The sequence below is a fragment of the Podarcis cretensis genome (genome assembly GCF_951804945.1).
Source record: "Podarcis cretensis genome assembly, chromosome: 15".
NCBI lineage: Eukaryota > Metazoa > Chordata > Lepidosauria > Squamata > Lacertidae > Podarcis > Podarcis cretensis.
The window spans coordinates 13,350,456-13,370,922 of record NC_137185.1 but is presented as its reverse complement, the minus strand read 5'-3'; the positions used below and the strand labels follow the sequence as shown (position 1 = coordinate 13,370,922).

The 20,467-nt window shown below is 45.8% G+C and overlaps 1 protein-coding gene across 3 annotated transcripts in view; it reads left to right on the top strand.

The window, feature by feature from the left end:
* ATP2A3 (ATPase sarcoplasmic/endoplasmic reticulum Ca2+ transporting 3) overlaps positions 1 to 20,467 on the top strand; it is an 88,132-nt gene that overhangs the window by 46,430 nt on the left and 21,235 nt on the right. For all 3 annotated transcript variants that reach the window (XM_079955493.1, XM_079955494.1, XM_079955495.1), the window contains 4 exons: positions 538 to 623; positions 1,653 to 2,117; positions 14,460 to 14,548; positions 19,886 to 19,988. In XM_079955493.1, coding sequence (XP_079811619.1) covers positions 538 to 623; positions 1,653 to 2,117; positions 14,460 to 14,548; positions 19,886 to 19,988 — 743 coding nt within the window. The remainder of the gene's footprint in view (positions 1 to 537; positions 624 to 1,652; positions 2,118 to 14,459; positions 14,549 to 19,885; positions 19,989 to 20,467) is intronic.

Genomic DNA, 20,467 nt, shown 5'->3' with positions numbered 1-20,467 from the left:
GCGGTTTCGTCATGCTGGCCACATGACCTGGAAAGCTGTCTGTGGACAAATGCCAGCTCCCTTGACCTGAAAGCAAGATGACCGCCGCAAGCCCATAGTTGCCTTTGACTGGACTTAACCGTCCAGGGTTCCTTTACCTTTACCTAGCTCAGTTGGTAGAACACGAGTCTCTTAATCTCAGGGTTGTGGGTTTGAGCCCCACGTTGGGCAAAACGATTTCTGCCTTGCAGAAGGTTGGACTTAGATGACCCTCGTGGTCCCTTCCAACTCTAGCAATTCTATGATTCTATGGGAGACTCAGCTGGTCATAGATACATAAAATTGTCCAAACCCCTTCAATGCAGGAATCACTGCTTACCCTGCTTTTTGATAGATGTTTATTGTATTTATTAAATTTATAGCCCACCTTTCCTCCCAGGAACAAAGAGGGGTACACGTGTTCCTCTCTCCCTCCTCCTTCCCTGTCTCTGTTTTCTCCTCATTCTGTACGAGTTTGAAATCCTTGTAATTATGCTCAACATTATTTTTCCTTCGCAGGTGAATCTGTTTCTGTCATCAAACACACAGATCCAGTTCCTGACCCCAGGGCTGTCAACCAGGATAAAAAGAACATGCTTTTTTCTGTAAGTACCCTCATGCCTAAAGTAGCCACAAGAGGCTGTGATGGCCATCAACCTAGAGGGCTTTAAAAGAGGATTAGATCAATTTGAGGACAAGGCTATCTCTGGCTATTCTTTGGGAGGGGGGTGTATTAATTTGAATTTTGGAGGCCATGTCATGGAGGACTGTGCAGTTCATGAGGGGGGGGGGAGGCCTGGTGGCAGTGAAGAAGCAAACTTTGGGTAACACTTCTACCTCAGAGTTAGGCCACAGTCACGCCAGATATTTAAAGCATTATGATGCAACTTTAAACGTTCATGGCTTCCCCCAAAGAATCCTGGGGTCTGTAGTTTGTTAAGAGTGCTGAGAATTGTCAAGAGATGCCCTGTTCCCCTCAGAAAGCTGCAGTCCCTAGACTGGTTTAACAATGAACCCCCTTTCCCAAGGGATTCTGGGAATTGTAGCTCTGTGAGGGGAATAGGGCAACCTCCTAATACCTCTCAGCACCCTTAACAAACTCCAGAAGCTCCCAGAATTCTTTGGGGGAAGCCATGGCTGTTTAAAGCGGTATAACAGTGCTTTTTACATGTGCAAATTTGAGCTTAGTTTGTGTAAACAGGCCCTACCCCCCCCCCCTCCACAGAACTACAAGAGCTCTGCTACAGGGTTTGGCTGCTTGTGTAGCTCAGCTTGATGCAGGCCTCATCCTCACCGTACATTAAAAGCACTATAATACCACTTCAAACAGTCATGGCTTCCACCAAAGAATTCTGGGAGCTGGAGTTGTTTGGTGGCCCCTGTTCCCCTCACAGAACTACACTTCCCAGAGTGGTCGAACAAACAATCCTTTTTTCACAGGGAAAAAAGCTCTGTCTAAACCCTGACTAGGGCTGGTGGAAGTTATCATTCGGAAACCTCTGGAAGGCACCAGATTGGGGGAGCCTGATTCAGCCCCCTGGAAACCCCATCTAAACATTGATCACCTCCACTAATTGCTGAGGAATAATAGCAAAAATAATAATAAATGAAACAGCCCTATTTCTTGTCTCCAGGGTACCAACATCGCTGCAGGAAAAGCAGTTGGCGTCGTCATTGCCACGGGAGTGTACACCGAAATCGGGAAGATCAGGAACCAGATGGTCGCCACTGAGCCTGAGAAAACCCCCCTGCAGCAGAAGCTGGATGAATTTAGCCAGCAGCTCTCAAAAGTCATCTCCCTGGTCTGCATCGCCGTTTGGGTCATCAACATCAGCCACTTCAGTGACCCCGTGCACGGCGGCTCCTGGTTCCGTGGGGCGATATATTACTTCAAGATTGCCGTGGCCTTGGCCGTGGCGGCAATTCCCGAAGGGCTTCCGGCTGTCATCACCACCTGCCTGGCGCTGGGCACCCGCCGTATGGCCAAGAAGAATGCCATCGTGAGGAGCCTCCCTTCCGTGGAGACCCTTGGCTGCACATCGGTCATTTGCTCTGACAAGACGGGCACTTTGACGACCAATCAGATGTCCGTGTTCAGGGTGAGTCGTGGGCACAGTGGGCTGGGTCTTGCCCTCTGGTTTCCTTGTGAAAATTGTGATAAGCCCTCCCCCCCCCCCCATGAAAGGAATGCTTCTTGGTGTTACTGCAGGAAACCTTTTGAACTTTGTTTTGTTGGTAAGATTTCTGCTTCATAGTTACGGCAAATGCGAAAATGAAGGTGGTACAGTCCCTGCAGAAGGACTGCACCACCTCAAGCTAGGACTTGAATTACTGGCAAATAACCAGAAAGGACCAGCTTGCTTGACTTGAGTGATTGACCTCCTTAGCTACTGTTTGGGAAGGCTGCAGAGGAGACGCGATTTTGCAAAAAAACGGGTGGGAAGTCATAAGATCTACATCGATCTTAGCAGGTACTTCGTAAACCCCTTCCCACATAAAACGCCTTGCATTTGTCACAAGAAGATTTAACCCAAAGATCCACGTGGGAGCCCATTTCTGGAAACACGTCTCTCATTTTGTTCCAGCTGGTGAATGTTAACGCTTGCAAGGATGTGATTCTTTGGGACTGGGAAGCAAATCAATGTCTGGACTGGGACAGGTGGTGGCAGCAATAGAGTGGAGATGTCTCTTAAGCATTTCCTGAGAGTTGCAGCTGCATGAATGACCTGAGTTAATTTCTTTTTTTCTTTTGCAATGAATGTGGGGGAGGCAGCAAGCCGTTCTATGCAAAACTGATGGGGTCGTGTTCAGTGGTAGAAGCATCTCTTACTAATCCGCTGGTGGGAGGGAACAGCTCATCTCTCTAGGAAGCTGCTTTGCAGAGTTGGGTAAACAGGGGAAGATTTTTCCCTGATTCTATCATAAGCAAGAGCCTGGCTTGCTGTTGGAATCTACCAGTCAGGGGCTTCTTCTCCCCCCCCCCCATATTTTTATTGTTTTTCGTTTAAATCCAAGAACATATAACTACCGTAGCTCGTCCGGCAGTCGTTTCATATTAAGTTTCATATGCAGTATGTAATACACAAGCAATATGTTTATTTATGTATTATCAATTCAAGTAGCCTTGCCACAGAGATTCTTGTGTTGAGGGTGGAATAATGCAGTGTTTTTCAACCACTGTTCTGCGGCACACTAGTGTGCTGCGAGATGTTGCCTGGTGTGCCGGGGGAAAAATTGAAAAATTCGAAAGATTTAAAAATAAAGTATTTTATAATTTTTCATATTTCTGTTTACTTACTATTTCATAATAAAGTAATTATAAAATACTTTATTTGTGTTTATTTGATTCCTATTCAAGAGAATTACTTTATATATAGTCAATATAGGCACAGAGTTAATTTTTTTAACATTTTCTAATGGTGGTGTGCCTCGTGATTTTTTTCATGAAACAAGTGTGCCTTTGCCCAAAAAAGGTTGAAAAACACTGGAATAATGGCATCTTCTGTCTCATTTATAAAGGAAAAGAAAGGAAGCCAAGTCTCACAAAAAGTGTCTATCCCTGAAGTGCATTTAATTACCCTTCTGCGGTGAGATAGAGCCACATTCCAAATTTTATTTAGCCAGATTTCAATGAGGATTTCTGTAGATTGTTTCCGGTATCAGACTATTGTTAATCGGGCTGCCGATAACAGGAAAAAACAATAAACCTCTGCATTTAAGGTTATTGTTTAAATTTGAGCCTAATGATAGCAAGGCAAGACAACAGGAAGGCACCTTCACTCTTCTTGTCTCCGCGTCTGCTAAAAACATTTTTGTTTAGACAAGCTTACCCAGACGTGTAGAATGTTGCCATGTGTTTTAATCTGTTTTTAGCTCATTGTTGATTTTAGTTATATTTGAATGTTTTAAATAGCTGTTTTTAACTTTTATAGCTTTAGTCCTTCTGTAAAATGCTTTGAAGGTTTGTGTTTTTAAAAAATAATCAAGCAGTCTATACATTGTATGAAATAAATAAGCATTTTAAGAGTAAGGCTGCAATACTTAGTGGGTTCATTGGTCAAGCAAGGGATGGGGAACCGAAATATTTTGAAGTCCCTGGGCCAAAAAAATAGGTCCCCACCTCTGCAACGCTAAAGACCTTCCACTGCAGATATTAAAACCCAGACAGGCAGATATCAGTAGGATCATTCCTTCAGGCATTTAGATCCCCAGTTGCTGGGGCTTTGACGTCATTCTTTGCACCTGCAGGGGAGAATCCGCATTCAAGTCCATTCTAAGGACAGGTGCTGTCTAAATTTCCAAGAGTGAAATGCTGGATCCATTGGATAAATATTTATTCTTCCAGGCACCAAACATCTCTGGGAGAAGATTCAAATTCTTAGCTAATGTTTAACCATCAGGAGTTCCCTGGTTAAATAAAGGCAAAGGCTTAATAGCAGGAATATGGAAATTGTTAGTAGGTTTGCACACTTGATTACAAAGTTAAATATTTGCTTGGCTGCTGTGGAACACCCCCTTCTCCAGTGAAGATGTTATTTGTCACTAAACAGCTTGGCTCACATCCTGCCCTTAAAGGTAAAGGTAAAGGTACCCCTGCCCGTACGGGCCAGTCTTGACAGACTCTGGGGTTGTGCGCCCATCTCACTTAAGAGGCCAGGGGCCAGCGCTGTCCGGAGACACTTCCGGGTCACGTGGCCAGCGTGACATCGCTGCTCTGGCCAGAGCCAGAGCCAGAGCCGCACACGGAAACACCGTTTACCTTCCCGCTGGTAAGCGGTCCCTATTTATCTACTTGCACCCGGAGGTGCTTTCGAACTGCTAGGTTGGCAGGCGCTGGGACCGAGCAGCGGGAGCGCACCCCGCCGCAGGGATTCGAACCGCCGACCTTTCAATCGGCAAGCCCTAGGCGCTGAGGCTTTAACCCACAGCGCCACCTGCGTCCCATACACCCTGCCCTTACCATTGTGTAAACTGGGAGAATCCTGTATAAATGGTTAGCTTGGCAGTAGACTGCAGAGAAGGAGTGGAAAGTTGGAAGGTTGATGTGTAGAAAGCATTAGCTAACAGCACTTACAGGCCTATAGCTTTGCATAGCAAATGGCTCCTAGACCATTGGCAGCCTTTGGAAATGAATGCCAGGAAGGGTCTGGTCTCAGAATTTTATTGGATGCTACTGAACGCGAAATTTGGTGATTTCCATGGCCTGCAGAATGTTGGGGGACAGATCTTGAAAAAGCCTTTTCTGGTTCAGCTTGTTAGGGCGTCTCTCGTTGGACCTCTGCCCCACACAAGACAACAATCTCAGTTTCAGTGAGGGAAGCCTCTTTGAAACTAATTGCCTGTTGGTGCCTCACTCCAGGAAAATCAAGTCCTTCATGGAGTGCATAGTTTAACTATGGAACTCACATCCACAGTAGGCATGAGGGACAGGTCATCATCGGGATGTTTGGCCTACAGCATTGAAATGTCTTAGGACAGCCCTCCCCTCCCCTCTGCCACCTGTTTTGGAGATTTGTTTCTTTCCTTGATGCAAAAATTTGAATTTCTTTTTAATCAGCCAGAGAAGATACAGCCCTGGGCAGAGTTAATTAAAAGACTAATTAATGACAGAACTCTCTTGTGGCCCTCTGGGATTTGCTGAAATGCCTTTTAAATAAATAAATAAATAAATAAATCACAGATTGATCAGGGCTGCAACTTGTTTAAATCCCGCCCTGTACAGTTTCTACAGGATTGAGTAGGCTTTTGGTCAGCAACACTTCCAAGATATGACTCACCCGCCTCTTCCCACCTCACCAAATTTAATTAGCATGCACGGGCAGCTTCGTTCCTGATGACTCGTGCTCCTGTTTTTAGCACTGACCTCTCGGTCACCCAGAAGAAAGCTGTCAATCTAAAGGCATCGTTGAGACGTGACAAGAAGGGGGCGCTTTTGGTGGGTGGTTCCTGTGTCCTATTGGAGGATGGGGAAGATGCATAGCCTGAGGGTAGCTCCTAGATCAGCACTGTCCTGTGAGGCACAGGCCGCCTCAGTGGCAAGGAGTGTCCATTAGGACCTGCGAGACCAGAGTTAAAACTATGATACCTCTTTAAGCCATCATGGCTTCCCCCAGAGCATCCTGGGAGCTGTAGTTTGTAAAGAGGACTGTGAGTTGTTTGGAAACCCGTATTCCACTCCCAGAGCTACAGTTCCCAGAGTGGAATTCCTCTTCACAGGGAACCGTGGGAACTGTAGCTCTGTGAGGGTGTTTCCTGACAATCTTCAGCATCCTTTACAAACTGCAGCTCCCAGAATTCCCCTCTCAGAGCTACAATTCCCCGAGTTGCCTGTGAATATGAATGGGCCGTTAAACCATTTTAGTCCTCTGAGGGGAGGGAATAGGGTGTCTCCTAACAACTGTGTAGCTCCCAGAATCCTTTGCTGGAAGCCATGGCTGTTAATGGTCTCCAAGTGACCCGAAAATGCCACGACTGTCACAAAAACACTTAAGCCATTGTGGCTTCTCGCTATGTCACACAGAGTCCTTAATTCTGCAAGCACGGAAAGGGGGCAGGGGGAGGAGGCCCAGCCCCCTTGCGGTGGCGCAGCAGGACCCATGAGAAGGGGAGGTGTGGGGTGCCAGCTGCTGTCGGTGCTCTCCAAAGCTCTGCCAGCCGGTACTGCTCAATTATGGTGGTGGTGGTGGCAAGAGTGGCCTTAGGGGCCCCAGCTCATGTAGGCACACAGGGGCCCTTTGGCGGTCCCTCCAACCACTGACCATAGAGATTACGTTACTGGCATGGAGGTCCCGCCTTGTAAACATTTGGTGTGGGTGCCTCCTCTGACGCCCAAGGCGGACTGATGGAAGCCCCACAGTTTTGCCATATATCCTCTAAGTTTCACATATATAACCGAGACATTTGCTGGTACAGTACTCTTACATACAGTGGTGCCTTGCAAGACGAAAAGAATCCGTTCCGCGATTCTCTTCGTCTAGCGGTTTCTTCGTCTTGCGAAGCAAGCCCATTGACGGCTTAGCGGATTAGCGCTATTAGCAGATTAGCGGCTTTTAGCGGTTTATCGGCTTACCGGATAAGCAAATAAGCGGTTTAGTGGCTTAGAAAAAGGGGGGGGGAGGGAAAAAAAGTCGGAAAAACTCGCAAGACATTTTCGTCTTGTGAAGCAAGCCCATAGGAAATTCGTTTTGCGAAGCACCTCCAAAACAGAAAACCCTTTCGTCTAGCGGGTTTTTCGTCTTGCGAGGCATTCATCTTGCGGGGCACCACTGTACTCCTCTTGGTGGCAGCCATTTGGGACAGCTCAGTCAGCCCCATTCTTTTCCTATATTCCATTGGCAGTGCTCATATATACGGGATGCAGGGGGATGAGGACTCTGATGTAGAAGGGAATGTCCCTATTTTCATTTGAGGAATGTTGGGGGGGGGTATGCAATCCTAGTGCTTTAAACGTTATAGGGTGAGCATGTCCTCTTGTGCAGCATGTCTCGTTATTAGTCAATGTTTCTGTGTCCTTGCTTCTACACCCCCCTTTTTTTGAGGGGCAGCTGAACCATCATCCTTTAGACCCTTTTAATCTGTTCTTAAAAATATCAGGAGGCCTCTTTGTATGAGGTGCCGGGCCTTTTGTCGATTAAGCAAATCCCTTTATCGCTCTGTTTGAGTCCCCCGCCTCATCAACAAGGTATTTAGCTGGCAAGCTTTTAAGTGTGTGTTCAGGTTGCTGAGTAGGAGATGAGATAATTAATGATAAGACTTTTGCTGTGGATTTGGGCTCAGCATTTCAAAGGGATGGCGGAGAGAGAGATGAGAGGCCCTGCGTTTTCCATCTTCCTTCTCCCTCTCTGAAGAGAAATATTTTTTTCCAGAAACAAAAGGATATTATCATGTTGCTTTTTCTCCCCCTTCAGAAATGTTAGCCTGAGCTTGGAGGTCTGGCCTGTATAGCTTTTTGGATATTTGAAATAAGAAATTGACTTGCTGGATTAGTTAATGGGAATAGCTAGGCGAGCAGCAACCCACAAGTGCTTCCTACTTTTGCCTGCAACGATAAATATCCCCTCAAAAATGCACAAAAGACCGTACTTCTTAGCAACCAGGAAGATGTTTACTGAGGTACCACCTGTTCTTGTTGACTGTAGTTCTGAGGAAGTTTTTCATCTATATTTGGTTGTAAGTCTTCCTGCTATGTACAAAAGAATACAAAACCCTCTCTGTTCCTTTCTCCTCAAATCATATACCGTTCTTGTTTTATTTCTTCCGTGTAGCATACCAGGATTTCTTTTCATTCTGGACTCCCATCTATGGTATTTAAGAGACTTTGCTAACATAAATATCCACTGAAAACACCACAATGCACCAAAGACTGTTTGCTCTTCCTTCCTGTTTGCATTGCCTCAGCCTCTCCTGTGTCCCCTCAGATGTGCAAACATTTCCTGGGTTGCCAGGATTAGATACCCACCCTTCACTCTGAACAGATGAGAGGTCCAAGTGCCTTCATCCCCCATTGATTGGCAGTTGCGATGGGGGAGACACTAATGTGGGGAAGACATTCCCCCCATGGCATTCAGTGTGATGCTCAGAAACAGACCAGTAGTTGTTGCACCTGTTCAAGCACTGCCCGGATGTGTTGCCAAATTATCCACCCAGCATCTGCAGTTCGTACTAATTGAACTTTCCAAGAAGTCTCCAAGCAACCCCATGTACGTTATATTGAGGTTCCCATGTGGATTTTCCCCCTCATTGTACACATTTCTTAATGCGTTCTGTTCTAATGCATGGATTTTATTTTATTTTTAAATGCAAATGGAGACTGTTTTGAGCCAAAAACTATGTGGTGAAATTCAGAGAAGTGTGAAATCTGAAAGATAATTATGTTCTCATCTTCACATTAGCCCGGGAGATGTGGATCTGGTCTGTCCACAGAAATGGAAGCCCTTCAGCATTCTCAGGTGCCTCTGGCAATAAGGCCTTCCAACATTTCCCTGACAAGAATCGAGAGGTGCTTGTAGCACCCCAGTTCTCTTAGCATCTGCAGGGTGTGAAATGGCTGCCTGGGTGCTGCATGGAACCTTAGTGTACATGCATTTTGCATTTATATGCATGCGCGGTAGAGATTAGATGCATCTTCCCCTCACTCAGAGATTTAGGCCTTAGGGCAGAGGTGTACCACTTGTGGCTCCGGGCTCTTATGCTTATCAAGCCACATGCACAGTCTTCTTTATTTTTTAAAATTGTTGTTGTCAAAGGGACTCTTGCCCACTTGAAGATTCAAGCCTACCACTTGCCACCTGAAGGGGGTCTGGCAAAGCTGGAGGCTTCGGGTCAGACCTGAATCCCTAGATCTAGCAGAGAGGTATGTAGACTACAAAATCCAGCTGGCTGGCAGAAAATTCAGCAGAGATGAGGTTCCCAGGGGTATGGCATGTACCCATCTATGGATTAAGTCTCTCTTTAAAGACATAGGAATCTGGCTCAGCATTGTCTACACCAGGCATCCCCAAACTCGGCCCTCCAGATGCTTTGGGACTACAATTCCCATCATCCCTGACCACTGGTCCTGTTAGCTAGGGATGATGGGAGTTGTAGTCCCAAAACATCTGGAGGGCCGAGTTTGGGGGTGCCTGGTCTACACTGACTCTCCAGGGTTTCAGACGGGACATTCTCATCCCTACCAGGAGGTGCCAGGAATTGAACCTGGGATCTTCTGTATGCAAAGAAGATGCTCCGACACTGAGCTACGGATCTTCTCCCGACTTTTTGGTCACTTCATGTACTGGCCTGGGCATTTTTAGACGAAGGATTCAGGATTTGGCCTGTGGCATTCAGAAAGGCAACGCTGTATCCCATGGCAACCGAGCTCTGCATTCCTCTCTCTCTCCTCCTTACGAAGCTTTTGGTGCCCAACGCAACCGAAGGCAGGGCTCAAGAGTTCAGCGGCGAGAGATCCAGCAGGTATTCTGCTCTGTGCACGGTTTGTGTGTGCTTTTTTTTTTTAATAAAAAGAACATCTTTCCAGGATGAATGTAAACACCCGAGCAGAAATAGCAGGGGGCTAATCCCCAAACCGGACGGGCAAGCGCTCAATCCTCCTCCAGCCAGTCTGAAAGGGGCTGGAGGGCAGCCAGTTCCACAAAGCCCCATTTACTTTAAAAGGCTTAAGGATGCAAGCTAACAGCTGCGTCAAAAAGATGGAAAACTCCACTGGCAAAGGACCAAAAAGCTCACTCATCTGGAGGAACCGACTCAAGGTCTTTTCTCACAGCTGTCCAAGAACAAGACAGGTGTGGCTTCGGTTAGGGCATGCCGACTTTCCGATCTTGTACTGTCAAGCTGCAGAGCCACTGGAAGTCATTGTCACCCCATAAAGCTGAATGTTGGAAGATTTAGGACAGATATCAGCTGCTAGAAGCAGCAGGAGGGGGAGGCTTCTCGTGCACGGGTCCCACTTGCTGGTTTCTTACAGGCATGGTTGGCCACTGTGAGAACAGGATGTTGGACTAGATGGGCCATTGGCCTGATCCAGCAGGGCTCGCTTTGTGCTTTTACGTACCCAAAGATACGTACAGAGAGCCAGTGTGGTGTAGTGGTTAAGAGCGGTAGACTCGTAATCTGGGGAACCGGGTTCGTGTCTCCGCTCCTCCACATGCAGCTGCTGGGTGACCTTGGGCTAGTCACACTTCTCTGAGGTCTCTCAGCTCCACTCACCTCACAGAGTGTTTGTTGTGGGGGAGGAAGGGAAAGGAGATTGTTAGCCACTTTGAGACTCCTTAGGGCCGTGATAAAGCCGGGATATCAAATCCAAACTCTACAAGCGTTCAGGCAGCTGTACACACAAGCGCACAGGATGTAATGTGTGAACAGTCCTCATGACACAGCTGAATGTGCTCAGAGAATACAGAGCTGATGTTTGGGTCTTCCCTGGATGTCTCTGTGCTGCTTCTCAGTCTTTCTCACTTTCTCAAAAAGGGTTACTTTAAAAAATGAAATGAAATTGCAAGCTGGTTTTGTCTGCCACAACTCAGCCCCCCTTCTCTTTGCTCAATCTGTCATCTTCCCCGAAATGCATCCTCCGGGCCAGGTATGTTCTGGTACATTAACCAGGTTTCAGCAGTGTTGACAGTCCAGTTACACTGAACAAAAGCCAGGAGGAAGTAACCGGGAATTTGGGGGCTGAGAAGACTCAAATGTATACAACTCACAAGAGCTCATTTTTATTTTCATCTTACTTTTTTTTTCTTTTTTCTTCGTTTTGTTCTCATCTGGTTGGCGCCAGCTCATTCAGAAGAATTAGGTGGAAGAGGGTTGTTGCTGTTTTACTTTCTCATATCCAGCTATGTGTGGGGAATTTCTTATTGAATGCTGCCCCTACGTGATTTATATCCTGCAACCAAAAAATTAGGGTATATCTTGAGGTAGGTTCTTTCTCCTTGATGGATCTAATTATTTTGCTTCATAAAAAAAGAATGTATTCCCCCTGTCAAAGTCTGCACGTGGTACAGTCCACTCCTCCATGACCCGATTCTGCTTCCTGTGTATTATTTACAAGGATGTGTGTGCACTGACCACAAAAGTTGGTATGGTCCCCAATTCAGCGCTGCTGTGATCCAGGGTGCTTTGTACTGCTGCCCAGTTTGACTCAGGGTTTGTCTGACCTTCCAGTTTACTAGTGAGAAACAAAAGAACTGTCTAACCTTTCCACACCTTTTGACAGAAGTGGATGAAATTTTCAGGCTGCTTACCCCTCCAGAGTAGTTGAAGCCTGCCAAATCACAGGCAAATAGGCCCAGGGGCCGCTGAGCCAAAAAATCCCTCTGAGGCACCCCACTTGGTCTCTGTATCCATCTTACCCACTCCCAGCATGCATTGGGAGAACAATATCAGGCCTTTCTGTCCCAACCACTAGCCGTTCCTGCCCTCGGAGACCCCTCAGGTGTCCATGCTTGGGTGTATTCCTTTGTATCTGGCAGACATAATTGTGGTGCTCATGAAAAGACCTGAAAAGCATAGTAATGTTCCACACACAACCCCAAATCAGAAATTAACCATGTGAGCTGGGCCCTTATAAATTTCCATCTCTAACAGATATTTTGGACAAAAAGGTAGGGGGGAATCCAGCTGTTTTTAATGAGATTTCCCTCTGCCCACGGAAGATAGAGTCCCTGCAAGGCTTGCTGCTTATTCTCCATTGCCTAATTTTAGAAAATGAAGTTGGATACAGTTGAAATGGTATATGCTCAGCCCCTTCCTTGAAACACAAAGAGCAGAGGGCTTTGTTCCCTGCTTGATTTCTGGAGGGTGGGATTCCTTCACAATGGGTGGCGATGCTTAAGCATGTATCTTGCACTCAAAATGGCTGCCGAGATCTCTCATGAAAAAACAAGATTCCCCCCCCCACCTACCTTCCTTCCTTCCTTCCTTCCTTCCTTCCTTCCTTCCTTCCTTCCTTCCTTTCTTATAACTGAAATTCTCCCAATAAAATATTATTAATAATAAAAAGAGTTATTTCCCAGCTTTCCTCCAGGGAGCTCGAGGTGGTATGTGTGGTTCTCTTAACAGTGGGGTGTGTGTCTGTGTGAAAAGAAAACACCTGAGAGGGCCAAGTCAGTCTAGGGCCTGAGGGTCCTTCGCTAAGAAGCTGCTGCCTGCAATCCAAAGGATCGCCACATGAGGCAGTCTTACAAGGATCATAGGAGCTCCTGATACCCATCGTTTTTCTTGCATGCACTGCTTCAAAGCACAGGAGCATAACTAAAAGAGAAACGTTGGCAACCCGTGCTGCCTTTGTGGAGTAATTCTGATATCCTCTTCATTCTCATAAATCATAGCAGTGTCTCTTGCTCATCTGGCATGGGGTGAGGTGGGGGTGTTCTGTAGATACCGTGGGCTTTCTGAAACCCCCGTAAATTCGCTTGGCTGAAGTGTTGTGCACATGGACCGGAACGCCAAGCTGCACTTCCCATTAATTAGTGGAGCTGCTCACCAAATTGTCCCTCTGCTGAATTCCTCCCTCGATCCTCTCCGTTCAGCTCCAGCGGAAATGTTTGCCAGAGCAGAACTAATGATGCTGAAACCCGTAGTTCTTCACTGTCAGGAATGTTTAGTGCACATAAGGTGAGAGAGTTGAGCTAGCGTAGTGGTAAGAAGCAGCGTAGTGGTAGAAGAAGAAGACATTTTGTCGCCTGAGGCAAAACAGAATATGGTGCCCATTCAGTGGTGTAGCGTGGGTTGCCAGTGCCCGGGGCCGTGCGGAGGGAGGAAAATGGAGTACGCATGCGCATTGAAATGCCCAATGGTGTCCATGTCACCCGGGAGATCACAGCCACAGAGATAAGAAAAGAAGAGACGTTCCGTTGTCTGGAGAGGTTACTTCCCGGTTCTCAAGGAGAAGCCATTTTCAATGGAGTCCAGCGACGGAAGCATGTAGCAGTATTGAGGCGGCACCAGGAGTTGAAATTTTGTGCCCCCAAACAATTTTGCTCCTGGGGCAATTGCCCTTGTGGCTTCCCCCATGGTATGTTACTGTGCCCTCCTCCCCCACTACCGTCGCTGCCTTCCCCCTGCCTCTTCTGCCTGAGGCGACTGGAAGCAACCTGGGGAAGCCCTGGCGCGCTGAAGAAAAAAGACCAAAAGAGGACATTTTGAGGCAGAGGCTACAGGCGATACGTGCAGGAGGCCCAGATATGCTAGCCCTCACAGCTGTCCCCAGCCTGAGGAGGCTGCCTCACCAGAGCTGAGCTGGCCCTGGCTAGAGTGCTAGACTAAGACTGGGGAGATCCGGGTTCTAGTCCCCACTCAGCCACAGAGCTGTGTGACCTTGTGATACGACAGTCCGTCTCTTACTCTCAACCTAGCCTACCACAAAAGGTGTTGTGAGCTTAAAATGGTGAACAGAACTTTATACACCATAACTTGTGCCAGTCATGGTTTGGCGAGATGTCTGAACCAAAATAAAAATAAAAATTGGGAAACATGCTGCCTCTGAACATGCCTGCACCAGAAGTAAGACCTGCTCTAGCTTTGATGGTGTTCTGAGCAAAGTGTCGCTTAGTGAGGGCCTCCTCCTCTGTCAGCGGATCCTGCATAACTTGCCTTGCTGTGATCGTGGTGCTCCAAGAAGCCCTGAGGGATCGCCTATGGCTTCATTCTCCACACTGCCACAGAGCAATGTTTGAATTGCAAGAAATACAGTTTAATAATCACCACCTAAGTTTGCCCCCCCCCCCTCTACCCTCCCCAACCCGGTTTCCTTTTGTGTCGTTTGTTAGCCTGTTTTAGTGGATTGTGTCTAAAATGCGCTTTTTGGCAGGAAGGCCAGGTATAAATGAACAAACGGGGAGAATGGGAGCATTACTACATTTTGAAAAATTATTACTCAGCCGTGTGGGATTCTTTTCATTGCTCACCTTTCCCTCTCTCTCTCCCTCTCTCTGCCTTTATTGCAGATGTTCATTGTTGAGAAGATAGAAGGAATCCATTGCAGCCTGCATGAGTTCACCATCTCCGGGTCTACGTACACACCGGAGGGACAAATGTAAGCACTTGGCACTTCTCTTTGGCTTTATTTATCAAGTAGAGAGCTAGCAAAGTTATCTAGAGGCAGGCTCAGAAAGGAATGTCAACCAGGGTATACTTAATTAGATTAGAGATTTAATTTTAATTTCATTTATTTACTAGCAGCCTTGCACTTGGCTTTGCTCAGGAATTCTAAGAAACCAAAAAAACAAGGCAGTATTGGAAGATTCATTCTGCCATCTTGATTCAAAATGCTGTCCAATTGTATCTGAACATAGATGAAAACCTGCTCCTTGATCTCAGAAACCATCATGCCATATTTGATTTCAATATCTTAAGAAGTGTCCCAAGTGCATAGTGAACAAACAACTTTCCAAAAGGCCTAATAGATTGTAATCCTCCTCCGAAATTTCTACAAATTTGAAAAGCAAGGTTAAAAATGTTTTAAATGCATAAAATTAAAGTTGCAGCTCTGGGTTGGCAGTGCTGGGGACACCTAGCATTAAATTTATTCTTTAGCCCCAGGATGTGCCATGTGGCGTGGAGAGAGAACAGGAAGATCCCTTCTGTGAATCTTGCAAACGCCTCTTCTGTTTGCTTTGGTTTTCCGGAACCTTCCAGCCGCCATCTTCCAATAAAACCCACCTACCACACACACACAAAATAACCAGTTGCCAGTTCTGCCATGTGCATTGATTTCCAGATGGTCTGGGTTTCATCCTTCACAAAGGGGGCACATGAGGCTTATTCTGCCCTTACTTAAAACATTAAAAATCTCTATGATCTAACAAGCTGTTAAAGGGGAGTTCCATGATTTTTTTCTTTAAAAAAAGGAAGCTGGATGGGGGCAATTTTTGAGGCTGGCTGGGCCTGCTGAGAGTTACTGTCCAGTAACACCTGGAGGTTTTCCGTCCTTGGGTTAAACCCCCTCTCTTCCTGTGCCACACCTCTGATCTAACTATTCGCACAGCTCTGATCTAACTATCCCTGCCCTTTCATTGCCATTTTTCCTTTATTTTATATAAAATCTCCTGGTTTTTTTTAAATATAGTAACAAATATATAACACAGCATCCTCACCCCCATAACAGATATCAGATGGCACATTAACATAAATTATTCTTATTAACCCATGCAAATTATCCAAATCTCCATCATATAATGTATCGGGCACAGCACAAAAGTTTTTTCTTTTTAAAATCCATCATGGATAATTGTTCCTAGGGAAGGCTGTATTTCAAGATGTGCTGTTCAGGATAGCCATATCTGCAAAGATGATTTGGAGAGTTTACCTTTTAAGACCTGTTTCATTTTGAAAGAATGACCACTCTACTGTGCTGCATCAAATTTGTCTGTTTTCCTTTTCGTTTTCTTCCTTTAATTGCTTTCAAGTTATGAGTTATTTTCCCAGGGATAGCCAGTTGCCAGACATCTTTATTCTGTAAGTCTGAAGAAATTTCTTTTAAGGCCTTCTGGGTTTGAGCGCTAGATTTCCTATGGCTGGTTTTTGAAAAACAATTCCCTGATTTGGTCCTCATATAACCATGTTCACTAAAAAAATTCTGCATTCTATCCAGTGGCTGTCACGCTCAAAGTAGACCCGTTGACAATAATAGATATAGAATTGTACAATTATAGAGTTGGAAGGGTCCCAGAGGGTTATCTAGTCCAACCCCCTGCAACGCAGGAATCACAACTGAGGAATCCCACCTCTGTTGGAAAGCCTCCAGTGAAGTAGAGTCCAACACCTTCCAAAGAAGTCAACTCCTATGACTAACATAGAACCATTAATTTCTCTGAGGTATGAGTATGACTAACATTGGATACGACCTTCGGGTTCCACATTTTAATTTATTTGAATTTAGTTTTGCCATGGAGCACTGCGGTGGTGTCATTAGGGGCATGTGAGCTGCTCAGATCCTGCTCCAAACCAGTTGGAATTCGTAATGCAGTTCATGAGGCTGTAAATCACCAGGGGGGTCAAGTCACTTTTTTATCCAGTTTTGAATCTTGGGCTATTTTAAGAGGCGCGTCCATGGGAAACAGCAAGTGGAATAAAGCTCCACTTGGAAGAATGTACAGCAAATTGCTTTGGAATGGGTGGAGCCCAAGCAGAGCAAGGGAGAAGAGCTGCAGGTTTAGCTCCGGGATCTGTGGCGATCCACATCTCTCACTCAAGGGTTGCACAAGCAGGATCTACCATGTAAATAGTGTCAATTTATACTTGGGGCGGGACACACCTCATAAGGATTGGTTTCTCTCCATTTCCTATTTCTCCAATCTTCAGTGTGCACCAATGTAACTTTTATTCAGCTCCTCCGGCTTCTAAATTTTCAGCAACCAGAAAACTTTCCAGCAGATCTCTGTGGCCACACATTCTAGAAACTTACCAGTACATATTAAAAAAAACAAACAAACAAACAAACAAGGAATCTAAAATACTCTGCTCCTTTTTCCACATTCCTATGGAGTTTCAGCAAAAACAAAACCCTGGCAGGAGATCTAGAATTATTTGAGTGTAAGAGTGTGTTAATTCCCTTCTCCTCTTCGATATATAAACTTTTTTCTCCCCCTCCCCCCCCCGACTCTAATGATCCCTTAATTAGCAAAGAACTTTTCCATCACAGCTGTGCTTAGTCCAAGACATTTGCTAATGTCTCATGAAAGGGTACAATTTGTCACTCCGTTCGAAACAGCTCGTTGACAGAAGGCCTCCTTCCGGCCTTCCAAAAATGGCTTTTCCACAGGGATTTAATCGGGCAGGCTCAGGGTCTAATTTGAGCAGTCTGGATAGGGGGTGGGCAGCCCTCAGCCTGGGATTTGGGAAGGAATCTGCTTCTGGGGGTGGGGGCCCAGAGGGTTAGCACCCCTCCAGTTAAAACAAGCTTGAGGTAGTAGCGGGCGGGAAGGACCTCTGCCAAAGCCCCATTGCCAGCCAAAACAGACAGTACTGAACTAGATCGACCAAAGGCCTGGCTTAGTGTAGGGCAGCTTCGTGGGAGGAGAGCCTCTGAGAACGTGCAAAGTCCGTTTTCAGTATTTCTGAGTGGTCATAGCCTGGCACTGCATACGAAGCTGCCTGTTCCATTTCAGAAAAGACGTTCAGGACAGACAGCTCCATATGAGGCGCAAGCTGGAGCAAGTTAAGAACCTAAGGGCGCCTGCAGGATCAGGCCAGTGGGGACCCATCTAGTCCAGCATCCTGTTCTCACAGGGTCCGACCAGATCCCTTTTCTGGGAAACCCGCAAACAGGACCTCCTGCTATTTCCAGCAACTGGGATTCAGAAACATTGCTGTTTCCGACTCTGGAGGCAAAGCAGCGCCATAGTAACCATCCCCATTTAAAGCCATCTAAGTTGGTGGCCATCACTGTCTCCTGTGGGAGTGAGTTCCATAGTTTAACTATGCGTTGTGTGAAGAAGTCCTTTCTTTTCTCTGTCCTGAATCTTCCAATATCGGACGTCCCCAAATTCTAGTGTTATGAGAGAGGGAGGAAAACTTCTCTATGCACTTTCCCTGTGTCCCACATAATTTTATAAACTTCTATCCTGCCGTCTCTTAGGGCTTATCGACCCTTCCGTTTGCCCTACCGCTTTCCCCCAAGGAAACCCGATCTTTGGCGCAGAATTGGAACAAATGGCAAGCGAGTTTATTGCAAAATAGTGGGCTTTCTGAGGGAAAGCAACAGGGCAAAGGCAAAACCATTCAGACCCATGCACAGGACCCAGGCAGAAGTGCAGACGATCCCTTGCACAGGGTTTCTCTAAGAAGTCACAAATCTTTCCACATAGTGGAGTCACTGCATACCCTTAATCGTTTTAGTCTCCCTTTTCCAACTCTGTAATAATCCTTTTTGAGGTGAGGCGAGCAGAATGGTGAGGTGACCAGCACTCCAAATTGCTGGTTGCCCCCTAGAATGTTCCAGAATGTTGCCTCAGCAACAAAGCCTTAGAGACCCCGTCTGTACAATATATTTAAACAGTATCATCTCATGGTAATAAGTCATGACTCGCCCCCACCCCCCAATAATCCTGCAGACCACTGTTCCCCTCACTGGTTTTAGTCAGTTTTATGGAACGCTAATAAAATACAATTTTATTTAAAATTGCAATTGCTGCAAGGGACAGAAAAATCCCTAAGCCATCTGCTGAGACCCTCTGCAATTTTTAAGCAGTCCATGGGAGGGAAAAGTTTGTGAACCACTGGACTGCGTTATTTATATAGCAGGTCAGGACAGAAATCCCAGAGACAGATAAATAATAAAAACAAATAAACAAATGGTTCCATTCTTTTGTTCATTATCTCCTGGTGCAAACAGTCCCGGTTTGTTTTGATTTCAAGTGCAGGTATAAGGTCCATCCCCTTTTATTCTTGTTGATGGATGAACACTTACTATGCTTACATTCTATTCTGGGTTAAGGATTATCAGTGTTTGAGAAGTCATTCTGTATTTCAATTGTTTCGTAAGTTGTTTGGTGACGCTTCGTTAAAGGCGATGAGCAAAGATATAATACCACAATACCTCAAGGAACGCCTCTCTCCATATGAACCTGCCCGGACCCTGAGATCATCTTCTGAGGCCCTTCTTCATGTGCCTCTTCCACAAGAGGGCCAGAGGGCGGCAATATGAGAACCGGCCTTTTTTGCAGTGCTCCCCATTTGTGGGATGCTGTTTACACCTTTAGGCACCAGGCAAAAACGTTCCTGTGGGCTAAAGCCTCAGCGCCTAGGACTTGCCGATCGAAAGGTCGGCGGTTCGAATCCCTGCGGCAGTCTGCGCTCCCGCTGCTCGGTCCCAGCGCCTGCCAACCTAGCAGTTCGAAAGCACCTCCGGGTGCAAGTAGATAAATAGGGACCGCTTACTAGCGGGAAGGTAAACGGCGTTTCCGTGTGCGGCTCTGGCTCGCCAGAGCAGCGATGTCACGCTGGCCACGTGACCCGGAAGTGTCTCCGGACAGCGCTGGCCCTTGGCCTCTTAAGTGAGATGGGCGCACAACCCCAGAGTCTGTCAAGACTGGCCCGTACGGGCAGGGGTACCTTTACCTTTACCTTGGTTGATTTGACATCCTATGCCCTTTTAAAGTGTGTTGGGGAGGGGGGATTATTGGGTTGCTCTTGCTTTTATTTTTATTATGTATTTTGTGCTTTTATATTGTGATTTTATCTTGTGGACTGCCCTGAGTCTTGCGAGTATACAAATAACAATAACAACAGTACAATAACTCCTGTCCCTTTTAAAGTTATCCCAGTGATTTGAAATGTCTTAACTTGTAATGCCAGTAAAGGTATTTGTATTATAACAACAATACATAATGTTAGTTAATAATGACAATATCCCTCCACTTTTAAATGGCAGCTTCAAGAATGACAGGCCTGTTCGCTGTGGACAGTATGACGGCCTGGTGGAACTCGCCACAATTTGTGCCCTTTGCAACGACTCCTCCCTAGATTACAATGAGGTGGGTTGTGCTTGAAACCAGTTTGTTTATTATAATGATTGTGAATGTTTACAATAGGTTTAAAAATAAATAAATTATTGTTATATTTTTGTAAACTGCTTTGAGGTTTGTTTGTTTGTTACAATCAGGTGGTATATAAATATTTATGAAATAAATATCTGTAATTTGGGGCACTGAATTTTTTCTTACTGTTATTTTCCTTTCTAGACAATAATAATGATAATAGTCTTCAATATTTATTACATTCATTTTCCCAACCTTTCCAAGGAGCTCCCATTTTATCCTCACAACAACCCTGTGAGGTAATCTGGACTGAGAGCGAGTGATGTTCAGAAACACACATTATCTTCCTTTGCATTGTGGAAAGTGTTGATAAAAGTTTATTAAAAGAAGGAAGAAACACACATTTCCAGAAAACCCACAGCACTGGGTTCTATGAGAACTATATTACATATTTCTTTTCTTCTCACTGTTCTTCC